Raw genomic sequence first — 15,057 nt, 5'->3', positions numbered from 1 at the left:
CTGCCTGTCTCGAAGTTCGCTTCTTTCCTGCAGCTTTCTTCAGGCTTTCTCTGGAGTCCTAGGTCCACCGGGTATTGTGCGACAGCCGGCGACGAAGGCGAAAGAAGCGCGGAGACTCAGGCCGGTAGAAGAGGAGACATGCGTTTTCTTCCGGCAGCGGGAAAGTGAAGAAGCTTTTCTTTCTCTTGCTTTGACAGACGAGGAGCCGCTTTCCTGCGCTTCGAAGTTGCTGCTCGGCCGCGCATTATTCAGATGCCGACTTCCTGTTGGAATAAACCGGTCGTACTTTGAAAGGCGATTCTTCGCTGCTGCGCGGAATCGGGCAACTCTCTCTCGTCTCCTCGCATTCTTGACCGCTCTTTTCTCAGAAAGTATCAAACGGACGCTATACTCACCCTGTCGGTGTCGTTTCTTCGTCAACGGCGGCGGCTTCGTTTCTCCTTCTCCCCAGTTTCTTCTCTTTCCGGCTCATCTCTTTCGACGCAACCGCGTCTGCTTCTCTCTCCGCCTCTCTCGTTGCTGACGCCTTCCACCCGCAAAGAAACAGGCGCAGTCTTCTCCTTTGCCTCCTCCTATGCGAGCAGGCGCGTCTTGCCCTTGCAGCTCCTCCGTTTCTCATCCGACCTCGATCTTTCTCCCTCTTCCTCTTCTCCAGATCCTTGCTTCCTCTCCTCTGTCTCCTTCCCCCCTCTATCCCTTTTCCTTTCTGCCTTCTTCTTGCTTTTCTTCTGCCGCTTTCGCTCCGAGATGCCGCTTCACAGGGTGGAGGACCGCGGCGACAGCTGTGCTTGTTCCTCGCTTGGAGATTCTTCTCTGCCGAGTCGAGGAACGCGAAAAGAGGCTGGCGAAGGAAGTCTCTCGTCGTCTGTGGAGACAAGCGTAGCGAGCCTCTCGCGTCCATCCTCGGCTGCGCTGCATGTGCGTGAGCGCGCTGAGGAGGCAGAGAGTCTTTTCTCTCCTGCGTTCTCAGCTGCAGGCTCGACCCTCTCCGTCGGAGAAGAAGAGAGACGAACTGCTCGGTTCGTCGCGCAGAACGAAACGGTGTTGAATGGAGAGCAACAAAGTGACATCCCTCCCCCCGTCCCCGATGAAGACGACGAAGAACAAGTTGGATGGAGCTACATGTTTAAGCAGGTGAAAGGCAAAGCAGAAACATGTTCCCCCAACATGCTCCCAGAAGAACCACTGGAGAACGGGCAGTGGAGAAGAGGGCAGGAAACGTACAGAGACGAACTGCTGCAGAAAGCGCTTCAGAGGCGTCAGGGTGTCAACTTGTTTAGACGCGGTGTCGGAGAAACGCTGTCGAAAAAGATATGTTGAAGAAAACGCGCAGGGTCCTTTCTGGAGGGAGAATGTGTGGACGGTATTGCGAAAATCCACTGAACGTGACGTTCGAAATGCCGTCTTCTCCGTCGCCAGCTGATGTCTTCGTTTCTCTTGTTGCCGGTTTCTGCTTCCCTCTGCTTCTCTTTTCTCACTTCCAACCTTCCTGTCGTCTGGTAATCTTCACTTTCCGCCTCTGTTCTCTCTCTCGGCTCTCCGCGGTTCCGTCGAACGTCCCCCCCAGGTTGTGTCGGTTCTTGCCTCTCGAGATTCTCTCTCTGTCTCTGTCGCCTCTCTTTCTCTCCCTCTGTGCTTTTCTGCCGAGTCCTCTCTGTGTTCATCTCTCTCTGCTTTTCTTCCTCTGCCCTTCTCGCTGACTCTCGCTGACTCTCGCTGTCTCTCGGTGTCTCGCTTCGTAGGTTCATGTTGCTCCTCACTTTCCAGAAATTTCGTTCGTCTGTCGGAGACGCGCGCAGCTTCCTTTGCCCCTCCTGCGTGAGAGTTGCTTGTCTTCAACTCGCTTTCGGCTTTGTCTCTCCTTTTCTTCACCTTTCCTTCGCCGCTTTATCTCTCACTGCTGCAGCTCCTCAGCTTGAACCACAAAGACGCAGGCACTGTGACGTACATGGAAAAGTTGCCGTCTGTCCCTGCGAAGGCTGGAAGCGCAGCCGCCGCTGCCCCCGCGCGTCTCGCCTCGCCGAGTCTCTCTGCGCCTTCACCCTTCTCACCTGCCGCCGCAGCCGTCGGTTATGTCAGAATGGTCCCGAGCAAAGACCTCGCAGTCGCGAGCAGTGTCTGCGATGAAAGCGTTGAGGCCGTTCGGGTGAGAAAAAGAAATCAGAGTAAAATGACATGTACAAATACATATGCTTGAATACATGTGTACTCTTAAACCATGGATACTATATATATATATATAGTATATATATATATATAGGTGTATATAGGTGTATATATATGTATATATATATATATTTGTATATGTATGTTTGGACAACATCGATGCATCGAAGAGAGAGAAAAGCATGCGATGAGAAGGCGTACATGCGTTTGTGTGAGAAAGTGTAGGTAAGTGCATGCACATGAGTGAAAGTCTGTTTGAACACCCATACATCTCTGTGTAGAGCGTGAGGCCTCGAACAAATGATTGAGAGAGTCGATAGAAGACGCTTTTGCCGACTTTTCTTTCAACAGCGCAAGTGAGTTTCACGGTGCTGCTCCGGCGCGCGGTGCAGGTAGATGCATGCAGTAAATATCTATTTAGCAAATGCGTACCTATACTTTGGCTGTATGTACACTGCAGTGCTAGACGCTCACCGACGCGTGTTTCTTTTTTTCGCTTTTCCTCGGATCTCTCCGTTTTTTGTGCATTGCCGAGTCGAGAAGCTGCTTGCTCGAAACGCGGCTCTTGCAGAGATTTTCTTCGCTTCGCGTCCTTTGCACGGTCCTCGCTGCTGCCTAGTTTTTGTGTCCTCGCCATTCGCTCGCGAGTTGTCTGTCGAACGCAGCGCCTGTCTTTTGTGTTCTGCGTTACAGTTTTTAGCGCATCTTTTGCAGCTTCGCCAGTTCTGGGCGAGAGCATACGAGGAGCCACCGTCGCCGGGAGTCCGACCTTTGTCGGAAGAAGAGAAAAATAAATTCCGAACGAAAGAGCCTATGTATGACCCGTTTAACATCCCCCTCAAACCTCCCTGCAATGCCGTCTATAAAATGCACCATGGTGTCTACCAGGTGAGCCGCCAACGAAGCGCGCGAAGAAGTTTCTCTTCGCTCAGGCCAACTGGCTGAGTTTTGCGTAACAAAGCTTGCAGACTCTTTCCAACTTCGTGTATGCGTCGATGCGGGGAGATAGACCCAGGACCCTCTCTGCATAAAGACAGCTCTCTGTGTTGACGGCTTCGTCTTTATCGACGCGTGCCTCTGTAGTGCCTGGATTCCTCAGCGCATCTTCAGATGCGGATCTGGGCGTCTACCGCCATCTCAGCTCCTTGGTTCCGTTCTACATCATTCGTCTTCCTGGCGATTAGTGGCTATCCAGATCTGCACCTAAGTCTCCCCATATCTGCATGCGTTCATCTATGCGTCCATTCATGGTTCTATATCTGTATCTACATCTGTACATTCAAATATCTATGCAAATATATATATATATATATATATATTTATATATATATGTATATATGTAAATTTACCTCTGTGTCGGTTTCTATCTCTCTTCGCCTACCACTGAAGTCTGTGTGTGTGTGTGTACGAAACCATAGATCAATTTACATTTACATATATATATATATAGACTGCCTTGTTTTCTTTCGGCTGTCTCTTGCATGCATGCACTGCAGGTGTTCTGGGATCCGGCGAACGACGTAGCCACGAAGGACGCGCCTCTCCTCTGGAAAGCGAATCCACTCCCCGACGTCCACCAGTTTCTGCGAGGCTTGAAAGACGTCATGACGGCAGTCCAGAATCCCGGTGAGAACTGAGACGCAGGCGCCTGCACACCGAAGTGGAAGCGCGATTTGCACTTGTGACCTCTGGCGTTCAGAAACAAATGCACAGACACGCAGTGCTACGCAGATCCCGCGGAACGAGGCCTCTCTCAGTGTTCTCTGCGTAGCTGTGCATCAGTTCCCCTCCATATAGATCTGGATATATATATATATATATATATGTATATGTATATATATATATATATATGCATATGTTCTGGAATACATTCCGGCGTAGATGTAGAGCTCTATGCGTGGATGTATGTATGCAGGTGTGTATACGCATGGGCGTTGTTTCTACTCAAATGCAAGTCTGCGTATCTTTGGATATCAATGTGCATGTGTGGATCTTTGCGTCTTCGCAAGCTTAAGAGGTTGTGAGGAACAGGCGGTGAAGTTGCTCAACCTCTCCGTGTCTGCTTGGTTCGAGCCTGGCGTATTTCGTCCAGGGATTCAAACCTACAGATGGATGCACATATCTACATGTGTACATTGATATCTGTTTACATCTGGATGTTTTGTCTGTGTCTCTCGGTGTACGTCCGTTGTGTCTTAAGCCTGCAAGAGTTTCTGTTACAAGCGACTCAAGTACCTGGAGGAGAAATTTAACTTGCATCTGATGTTCAACTCGCCTGCGGAGGTGACGGAGACAAAGTGCAACTTCCACCGGGACTTCTACAACGTCCGAAAGGTTGACACACACATCCACCACTCTGCCTGCATGCAGCAGAAACATCTCCTGCGATTCATCCGGTGCGTCGAAAGCTTCTGCGCAGGCGCCCGCGCAGCCTTCCAGTCTCTTCCTTCGTCCATTGCCCTACTCCATTTTCTCAACAGTATTCACATAGACAACGACGTCTATTTATGCATCTGCACATATATACATATATATATATATATATATACAATATATATACATATATACATATATACAATACATATACATATATATATATACATATATATATATATATATATATATATGTATATCTATGCATGCAAGACTGCATGTGGGTGCATCTGTGTATCCATGCGCAGGGATTGTGGTCGTTGTCTGGCCGAGCAGGCAGGTCCGCGCCGACGGTCAGGGAGTGTGTCTTACTTTTTGGTTCCCTCGCAGAGTTGACGCGTTTCGTTGTTTTTCTCTTGTTCGTTCCTGTGCCCTGGAAAGAAAAAAGTACAGGACAGAACCGGAGACGGTGGTGGCGAAGACTCGCGACGGCAACGAGCAGACGCTGATGGAGCTGTTTCACACAGAAGTCGGAATTGGCGCTCACGACGCGAGTATCGATCACTTGAATGTGCATGCACTTGGAAGCTGCTTTCAGCGGTTTGACCTCTTCAACCAGAAATACAACCCATTTGGCCAGAAAACGTTGCGCGACGTCTTCTTGAAAACCGACAACTACATCGAAGGTAACGCAGGCGCAGAGAGCTACAGACACGCATCCCATAGCACAGCGACATATGCTGATGTCGAGCATGACGCATGCGCAGCTCCTCTCCGTCTGCGTACTCTTCTCCCTTTAGAGTACAGTGCCGATGTCTACATATATATATATATATATACATATATACACATACATGTATATATATATATATATGCACATATGTATGTATATATGTATGTATATATGTATGTATCTATGTAAATGTATATATGTAAATGTATCTATGTAAATGTATCTATGTAAATGTATATAGGTATATATTCTTGTTTACATGTACATTTGCGTGGGGAGACGTTTTTCGTGTAGGGTGCGACAGAGGCTTTAGATCAGATGTGCGAATACGAGGGTGCAGATCCGTGCATGCAAGGGTGTGACGAGACGCGTTGTTCGCTGCAGAGAGCTCAGAGGCATAGTTGTGGAGCTGCGCGTTTTTGCGCTTCGCGTTGCCTCACGTTGTTTGCGCGTTAGGGCGCTTTCTTGCGGAGATAACGCGCGAAGTTATTTCCGATCTGGAAGAAAGGAAGTACCAACACGTTGAGTGGCGCCTGTCGATTTACGGACGCTCGCGAGACGAGTGGACGAAACTCGCAAAGTGGGTTGTCAAGAATAAACTCTCGTCGAAGCGAGTCCGGTGGATGGTTCAAGTTCCACGGTAAGGAGGAACAGAAACGAGGACAAAACAGAACAGGGGCGACCGGCGGACGCGACAGAGAGAACTCCGGCGAGGGGGGACTGCTTTCATCATCTCTGTATTTGGAAGAGAGACTGTTTCGGAAGGTTCGGAGGAACGACCGGAGTGGAGAGGCAACTTCAAAAACGCGCTCTGAAGAACTTGCGAGAGAGGGCCTTTGGACTGTAGGCAGTTCAACTAACATGCACTGTTTCATGGCCGGAGGTCGCGTCGCTGTGCACCTTCGTCGTTCTTTGACTTCGACTTGACGCATCGATAGAAGGGCGTTGAGTCCCCGGTTTCTCGAGACGCACACACAGTTGCCTATTCAAGTCTCGCGCCGACGTTCCTTTCAGTGTCCACTTGGGAGACAGATCAACTTCACCAACCGCTCCTGTGCTCTCTCCGTCGCCGTCTCAACCTTCTCAAGTGGACTGTTCGTTCGCGTAAAGAGAGAAGGAAGGCGAGCTCCCAGGGGCGAAGCAACGACGGCGGCTTTCCGGTCACTCGGACTGGAATGCGTCGCCGTTTTCTCTCGGAACTTCTGCCCTGAGTTGCTTTGTCGCGCAGCACCGCACAGTTCAGCGGCACACTCTGTTCACACGCTCAGCAGTCCCCGCGTTTTCTGGACGAATCTTGAACAAGTCGCAGGGGACTCCCCGAAACGGTGGTGAGACCAGGCGTCGCGGCTCTTGTTCGTTTCGCGCCTCCTCTCCTGTGTGCTGTTTCTCTCGATTTCCAGCGCTCTCTGTCTCTTCTTTCCGTTTCTCTCTTTCCTCCGTCAGGCTGTACCACGTGTATCGACGCCTCGGCATGATCCGCAGTTTTGGAGAACTCCTTGAAAACATTTTCGAACCTCTCTACGACGCAGTGCGGAACCCAGAAGAACATCCTGAAGTCTTCACTTTCCTTCACATGGTGGGTGCTACGCCTGCTACGCCTGCCCTCTTTTCGACATCTGGCAGTTCGTTCTCTTTCTCTCCTCTGTTTTGTCCTTCCTCTGTCTCGCCTGCCGTCGACGCCTTCTCAGTCGCGCTTCGTTTTCGATCAGTTCTTTCGTTTTCTCTTCCTCGATCGACCCCTTATTCCGCTCGCGTCCTCTCCCGCGGGGTCGGAGGAAAGCGTTTCTTGCCCTGCGCAGCCGTTGAGTGAGCGCCTCTTTTCCTTTTCGAAGACCTCGTGCGTGACTCAGAGGTACTTGATGGCTTTCCTTCTTTCTCTCGCACTTCCAACTCGGCTCGAGGTTCGAAGCTCCTCATTCGCAGGAGAGACACAAGGTTTTTAGGGTGCATGAGCCGCTTTTCAGCGCGTCTTTGTCGTGAATCTCTCCGTCTGCCCTCTCCTCGGCCGCGAGCTGCCAGTGTCCGCCCTCGCCGCAGTTGTTCTCTCGCTCGCTGGAGTCCCAGCGTCGCTTTTTTGTCGGCGTCTGCCGCTCTCGGGAGGCGTTGAGAGGTGGACGAGGGCACAAGCCTGGCCAAGCAGACGCGTTGCTGCTTGTCTCGCGTCTGGGCCAGCGCGCTGTGCATGTGTGCCGGTGCCGCGGTTCTCGCTGCTTCGCGTCTTGTGCAGCTCGTAGGCTGGGACAGCGTGGACGACGAGTCCTACGCCTCCAAGTACACGATGGAGGGCGGCGAGCTCCCCAAGCCGGCAGAGTGGACAGGCGAAAACAATCCGCCGTACAGCTACTGGGGGTACTACATGTACGCGAACATTCGCGCGCTCAACGAGTTCATGGTGGCGCGGGGCCTGCGCGCCCTCGCGTTCAGGTGAGCGCACAGAGAAGGAGGCGACGCGGACGAACGAGAGAAAAAGCCGTCGAAGGAACGGAGAGGAGCGCCAAAACGCGGAGCGAGAGCGAGCACACGAGGGAGCGCAGAAGACAGAGAAGATGCGGGGGAACAAGAGGGAGAAGAAGAGGGAGAAGAAGTAGGAAAACGTGGAGCTCGAACAAGGGAACAGAAGAGGAGAAGAGAGGTGCAATGCATAGAGACCGCAGAGGGAGATGGAGAAGATGGAGGAAAGTTATATCTGGGACGAACAACAGAAGGAGAGAAAGGAGAGAGAGCCTGCAATCAAGACGAGTGTGACAGTGTTCGCTGCGCGATTCGATGAGAAGAACAGAGCCTTTCTGTCTCTGAGACGCTCTCTTCTGTGGGTTTTGTGTGCTCTCGCGAGGTCGGGGGGTCGTTCCTGAGAAGCTTTAACCGTGCTTGACGCATCGAAACTTGGCTCGACTTTACTTTTGGATTTCGCCTCCGCAAATCGGACTTCGTATAAATCTGTTTCACTCTCTTGGTGCCCTCTGTTCGAAGCACTTTAGACGGCAACTGCCTGCGTTGTTTCAGGCCTCACTGTGGAGAGGCGGGCAGCGTGAGTCATCTAGCGACGATGTTTCTGCTGGCGGATGCGATAAACCACGGCATCATGTTGAAGAAATGCCCTGTTCTTCAGTACCTGTTCTATCTCGCGCAAATCGGACTTGCCGTCTCGCCTCTCAGCAACAATGCGCTCTTTATGGACATCGGTAAGTCCGAACCGTTGAGGATAAGTCAAGAAGCGAGGAAGGGAAAAACAGGAAAGCCTGGCCAGGCCCAGAACGCAAGCGGGGGCTCCACACTTCGTTTCTCTGCGGTCTTGCGGCGTTCATGGCGTCTGCCCAGATCAACAACCTCTCGCTGTTCAACTCTTTTTTCAACAGGGAGACCCGCGTTTTTTTCGTTTTTTTTTCTTCTCCACGTTTTTGTGTGCTCGCAAGTTTCACGGATACACTGAAGGTTTGCCAAGCGGCTCCTCTTCAGTCATGCTCTCTCGCTCTCGGCCTGACGCGCTGAAGCTGTCTGTTTCGATGTCTGTGCAGCGAAGAATCCTCTCTGCAGCTTCTTCAAGATTGGACTCAACGTATCGATTTCAACAGACGACCCGCTCATGTTCCACTTCACAGACGAACCTCTGCTGGAGGAGTACTCGGTGGCAGCTGTAAGACCACTGACGCATCCAAATCAGAGTCAACGTGCATTTGCATATGTATTTATTTAGTTACCTATGCACTGATATGCGTTATGTGAGTGACCGCTGTCGGCGTCTTCAAGTGCCTCCTTCGTGTAAGCGTCCTCCTCACGACCTTCACGGTCGAGCCAGCGGTCTCCAGAGCTCGCAGGCAACGTGGATCGCTCTCGACTCTCTGCGGGCTCATGCCTCGCAATCCACGAGCACAGTCCGGTGGTCCGTCGCGTCGCTTCATGTCATCCCTGAACGATTTATCAGTCTCTGCACACTGGCTCAAGACCGCCCCACCCTTGTGACTGTAGACGACTGCGGCGGGAGAGCGTCGCGACACTGGATCGCCGGTTGGTGCTCTTTCCTCAAGAGTTTTACACGCATCTTTGGACGTATTCTTCGCTCTCCCGCCACACCCTGAGCTCGCGGACCGATGGAGGAACTCGTCCTCAGTGTTCTGTTGCAGAGCCGCCAGCGTCGACGGCTTCGTCTTCCTTGCTCTGCCTTCTCAGGGAAGACACAAGCTGTGGGGGTGCTGAGCTCTGCGGGGGCTGTGACGAATTCGCTTGCTCTCAAAAGGTCCTAGGTTGCTTCTGATGCTTTTAGAAGACACACCTGTCGATCGTGAAGCAAACAGAACGACTGTTCTTCCCCCCCCCCCCCGCACCGACAGCGGTGTAGTAGCAGCGTCGAGAGCGGTGAAGGACAACCGGCGCTCGCCTTGTACCCATACCTACTCACAGTCTGGTATTTCTGGCGTCAAGGAATGCGGGGAAAACGAAAAACAAAGACAGCAGGTGAAAGCGAGAAAGAGAGCAACAGGAAGACCGGTTGTGTGTCTCGGCGTCGGTTTTTTCCAGCACACATGGAAGCTGTCTCCGGTCGACCTTTGCGAGTTGGCGCGAAACTCTGTGCTGCAGAGGTAAGGTTGCACTCGAGAGGGGACAGCAGCCGTAACGGCTGTGGCGCTTTCGCTCTGCCTCGCGGGAACGACTTCGTGAACGAGACTTTGTTTTTCTAAGCTGCGATCGAAAGCTCCAGCTCGGATGCTTGCGAAGAAACAGATTTTGAGGTTGGCGTCTGCCGGGCCTTTCCGTTCAACTCGGTGATCTACGGCTTTCTCTCGTTCCTATGTTCTCACGAGAGCCGCAGCATCACTCGCAGACTGCTTGTACGCGGCGCGTTTACCAGTCCCTGGCCACCAGCTCGGGGGCGTTGCCTTTCCTCTGCTTTTCAGCGTCCTTTTTGCTCGCCTTTTCGCTTCGTTGCTGCTTTTCTTTCAGTGGATTCGAAGCCGAGTTCAAGCGACACTGGCTCGGCCCGAAATACAAGCTTGGAGGACGCCGAGGGAACTGCATGCGTCAGACGAACGTCAGCAACATTCGCCTTCAGTACAGGTGAGAAGGACAGGTGATGCCGTGACTGTGGTTTCTGGGAGCTCGCAAAAGACTTCGTGTTTCCTGCGAGTTGTGCGGGACATGCATGGCGTTTCGCTTTCTCCCTTTGTTTCTCCCCCTCTTTCTTCTCTTTCCCTTTCTTGTCTTTGTCTTCTCGGCTTTTGCCCGCGCCTCCTTCCCTGCCGCCGGTCCTGCCTTGCATTTTGGCGAGTGCTTCTCGAGTCGCTGTCCGTTCTTGCCGACTCGCGCGGTTTTTCGTTCCTTGTTGCCGAGGCCGCGGAGTTTCGAGCGAGTGCCTTCCTTTTCAGGGAAGACGCCCTGCGCGAAGAGCTGAGTTACATGCACGATGTACTGGCGCTTCGCATCGCTCTCTCCCGCCCGTTCTCGCCAGCAGTCCATCCTGCGACTTGTCCGCCGTCTGTCTCGCCGCGGTCCGCTCTGCTGCCGGAAAAAAGTGAACCGACGTTCGCAGCTTTCGAAGACGCGTTCGAACCGGGCAACGAAGCCGACGAGCCTGCCCAAGTCCTGAGAGTCGCCGCGCCTGAGAACTTCAGAGCCGCAGAGAGAGAAACCAAGGCAGAAACCAAGGGAGAAACCAAGGGAGGAAAGGCGACAGCGAAGGACGGAAGACACGAGAGAGAGGCGAGCACGGGAAGGTGTGGGGAGACAGGGGCCGGGGGAGGGGACAACGGGGCGACGGAGAAGACGACGCGAGCTTCCTTGGTGTTTGACAGAGAGCAGGAGGAACTGCATGCGTCGCACAGCATCACGGTTTCGCCGCCAGACAGCGCAGAGGGAACAGAGAAAGACGGCGAGAAGAAGGCGCGGTTGGGGCTCCGGAGTCCGAAGACAGGGTCAGATTCCGAGTCCCCCGGCACCCAGACTTCGCCTCGCATGCGGCCGCTGCTCTTGCGCGACGCCGCGATGAAGAAGCTGTTGGAGGTCGCCGAGGAAAGTGCAGTGATGGATTTGGGGGAAATTCCAGGTGAGCGAGAAAGGTGCAGAGACGAGCGAGGCGCTGCTCGACGACGTCGGCGACTTAGTCTCTGACATGCATGCGTTCCCATTCGCGTTTGTCCAGAAACCACGGCTCTTGTGATACGTGGATGTGTGCAAGAATCGCTTTCTTTTTTCTCTGGTCGTCGAAGTGGCGCATTCTCTCCGTTCGTTTTTGTCTCTTCTCGATGAGCCTACGTCTTGTTTCTTTCGCCTCTTCGCTTCTTGTCCATCTTTGCGTTTTTTCCTACATCTTGTCGCCTACGGCCCTTATCCTCACTCTCTCTCCCCGCTTTCTCGAGTTATTTCCGTCGCCTCTGTTTCTTTATTCTGCTTTTTTCCCCTCTCGCTTCGCTCTTTCGCGCTTTCCCTCGTTGCACTTGCGTGCTTTGGTTTCTTCTTTTCCTTTTTTCAGGTGGGGTGTCTTCGCCAATGCCTCGCTCGGAGTCGTTCGAAGTTCTGGACGGACCGTCTCGAGAGGCTCTTCAGACGCTGGATGCATACACACACTTGGAAGCGCGAGAAGAAAATGTGGACATGGGCGTTTTGAAGGTGGCGTTGACGAGTCAGCGAAGTCCTGCCTTGCTCTCAGGTAGCTGTCTGGCAAGTTTGCCTTTCTCCTGCACTCGTTCGTCTGTCGCCTCCGTTATCCCTGTTCTCGCAGTTCGCTCTGTGATCTCGGTCGTCTGCGTTTATTTCTCGGTTATTAGCTCTTTAACTCTGGCATCTCTGTCCCGTGCGCGATTTTGTGCCGAGCACCGTTTGCCGCCAGAGCGAAAAAGAAAGGTCGGAACTCCTCGGAGTCTGAAGACGGTTGATGGGCGCTTCCGATCTTGTTCTTCGTTCCTTAGGATCGGGCACAGGACGAACTCTGCGCCGAGCCAGCATGGACGAGAGCGACGGGAGAAGAAGAAGTGGAGCTGGGCTCCTGCAGCTTCTCACCTCTCCTCTGCTGCAGCAGCAACTTTCGCATGCAAGCAGCGTCATTGTGGGGGAGTACGCAAACAGCACGGCTGAAGGCGACGAGGAGAGACGGGGAGACAGCGAAGGAGATCCAGACGATGCAAAGAGATCCGAGAACGAAAAGGAAACAGAAGAAGCGAAATAACGAGTCAACGGAGAGGAAGAAGGCAGGAGGGCAGTGGAAGCAGGAAACGGAGAAGAAAGAGTAGAGGAGGGAGAGAAGACGTGTAGGACAGGGGTGGAATCCTGCGACAGACGACGCAGACATCCCAGCAATCCAGAGAAAAAAGAGACAAGGCACAAGAGACAGGGAGCAGCCGCCTCATCCAGACGAGGAGAAGACAGAGGGCAAATCGAAGGAGGAGAAGATGGAAGAACTGCAAATTCCCTGCCTGGAAGACCAGAACGACAGCACTTGAACAGCAGGTGGAGAATGCAGTGAGGCCCCTGCTCTGCTGTCCCATCAGTGCGTCTGTACCGTATCTCTTGGTGATCAATAAGCAGGTGGCGACTTCAGAGGGACAACGGACGTCGTGGAAAACGCTCTTCCTTTCTCCTCTACCTTTGCGCCGTTCGCGGCGGTTCGGATCTGCTCGCTTGTATTCGTTTCATGCTTGCATTGCTGCTCGTCGATGCCCTGCGGGAATCGCGTCTGCGACAGGGATCGAAGGACAAGCCGAAACGGTTTTATTACGTGACATATAAATATGTATATATATATATATATATATAAATATATAATTATATATATAATAATATATATATATATATAAATAATCATATATATAATATTATATATATAAATATATATAATTATATATATAATATTATGTATATATGTATATTATTTGTGCATATAAAATTTTTTGACTGCATTCTTGTGCACAGGCGTTTCATGTCTGCGTGTGTGTGGCCACAAGACTTCGCCTGCGCGGTAACCAGATTGTTTTGCATGTCTGCAGTGTGAAGAGGCCGAGGTGGGCCAAAGACCTTGATGCTGGGACAAACGAGAAGGTTGCCTTTCTCCTTTCCAGCAGCTGCATGCATGCGGAGCTGCATGCGTGTCTGTGTCAGGGGACGTCTGTGGGTGTCTCCATATCTACGCATATTCAGGTGCGGCTCCAGCGCCCAGTCGAATTGTGTTAGACAGATGACTCGAGGCAACGAGGAGGTTTGCGTCTCGTTCCCGATTTTGACTTCTGCTCAACTGTGATCTGTGTACGTGTGTAATGCCGTCTGTCTGCGGAGGCTGGGGGGAGTCTTTTGGACAAATCGGTGTTCGATTCGGAGTCGTGACCACAAGAATCCACGCGTTCTACGATTCCCTACAATCCAAGGGTGTGCGGGTGTCTCCAAGTTCAATGTTTGCATGCAACGCGGCGAGAACGCGTTGTCTTCTCTCACCGGAGACAGGTGCAAACCGCGCTGCTTGTGTCGAGTTCTCTCTATCAATGTCGCCCACCTGTGACTACTGTCATCTGCCTGTTGCTGATTCGCTTTGCCTGTCGAGGCAGCCCGGTAGCGGAGAGAGCGGTTTGCTTTATCTTCAGGTTCAATTTGCATGCATCTACATTTTACTGTATGCGCTTGCAAGTGTAGAGGCACAAGCTTATTTTCAGCGGCATGAATGCACAGAGAGGCTTGTGTCGTCTGTCGACGTACGCTGTCGCCTGTTGCAATGGGATGGGAGTGCGTCGGCCAATCCGCAGTGATGTAAGAGGCTTGAGTCCCTCAAAAAATGCTCGTGGTTTTGTCATTGGTGCTCGTGGATCCATGTCTCCAGTCGGATGTCCGTAGCGTTTCGCATTCCAGTCCTACGATACTTTTCGAGTCTGTTGTGCATGCCAGGAAATGTTTCCGCCCTCGCGGCAGACACGCTCGTTGGGGGATCGCGAAGACCCACAGGTTGTTCCAGAACGTCTGACCTAACACTGATTCGCTGACCGGTCCAATACAGAACTCAAACCATCTGATGTTCTAGCATCGTCACTTTCCGCAGATCCCACAAATCATGCTTCGTAGGCCTTCGCAAAGCTGATGTATGCATATATATATATATATATACATATACGCACATACATACATACATATACAAATATATATATATATATATATATAAATTCGTGTATGTAGGCGGAGAGGGTTCCTCGTCGCTTCTCTTGTGCCTTCTGTGACGGGAACTTCGGATGTTGGCGCTGTCGCATTAGGGCCGTTCACCGTCAGACGTCACACGGGAGCTGGCTCGAGTTCTGGATCGGGACCTGTTTGTAAAGAGAGAGCTCCTGCTTTGGATTTCTGTTCTCTTTGGAAAATATAGTGATGCCCGGAAGTAGGGGAGCGCGCTAGTTCTTCAGACCTCGAAGGTTTTTCTACCTCTTCATACGTCTTCAACGTGCTTGGCGCCTTCTTCTGTTTCGCACTCGAAAAAGGGACAAAGCGCAGTCGAGAGCAAAGAGCGGCGAGGACGACGGAGTTCGAAAGACGAGACCGGCGGGCAATTCTGAACTTTCTAAACCGCAAAGGTGCAGTGATTTAGAGAGAAAAACAAGATAGCGAACAAGGGGAGATGAGCAGAGCCATGCGAGCTACGTGGATCCTCCAGAACAGCAACCTACACATATGGGAGTCTATCGCGTTTGGGCGTCGCTGCATTGTCCTGGGAGGAGGCATCAATTCTGAGGCAGAATCATTTTACCATGCAGCAACAGCAGTTAAGCGAGACTGTACTCGAGTTATGAAGGCGCAAAGAAAACCGAATATGCAACTCTGCTCGT

At 52.1% G+C, this 15,057-nt stretch overlaps 1 protein-coding gene across 1 annotated transcript; it reads left to right on the top strand.

Moving 5' to 3' along the window:
* Positions 1 to 14,318, top strand: TGME49_234280 (AMP deaminase). The gene is made up of 16 exons (XM_018780394.1): positions 1 to 1,134; positions 1,907 to 2,146; positions 2,860 to 3,054; positions 3,663 to 3,792; positions 4,367 to 4,562; positions 4,981 to 5,225; positions 5,729 to 5,912; positions 6,716 to 6,848; positions 7,500 to 7,696; positions 8,276 to 8,454; positions 8,788 to 8,906; positions 9,788 to 9,849; positions 10,211 to 10,324; positions 10,633 to 11,309; positions 11,736 to 11,912; positions 12,172 to 14,318. The coding sequence occupies exons 1-16, from the start codon at positions 748 to 750 to the stop codon at positions 12,426 to 12,428; spliced, it is 3,492 nt and encodes a 1,163-aa protein (XP_018635861.1). The 5' UTR covers positions 1 to 747; the 3' UTR covers positions 12,429 to 14,318.
* Positions 14,319 to 15,057: the final 739 nt, after the last annotated feature.

The sequence above is a fragment of the Toxoplasma gondii genome, chromosome X (assembly GCF_000006565.2).
Source record: "Toxoplasma gondii ME49 chromosome X, whole genome shotgun sequence".
Taxonomy (NCBI): Eukaryota; Apicomplexa; class Conoidasida; order Eucoccidiorida; family Sarcocystidae; genus Toxoplasma; species Toxoplasma gondii.
The sequence above is the reverse complement of the archived record's forward strand: the minus strand, read 5'-3'. Positions and strand labels throughout refer to the sequence as shown.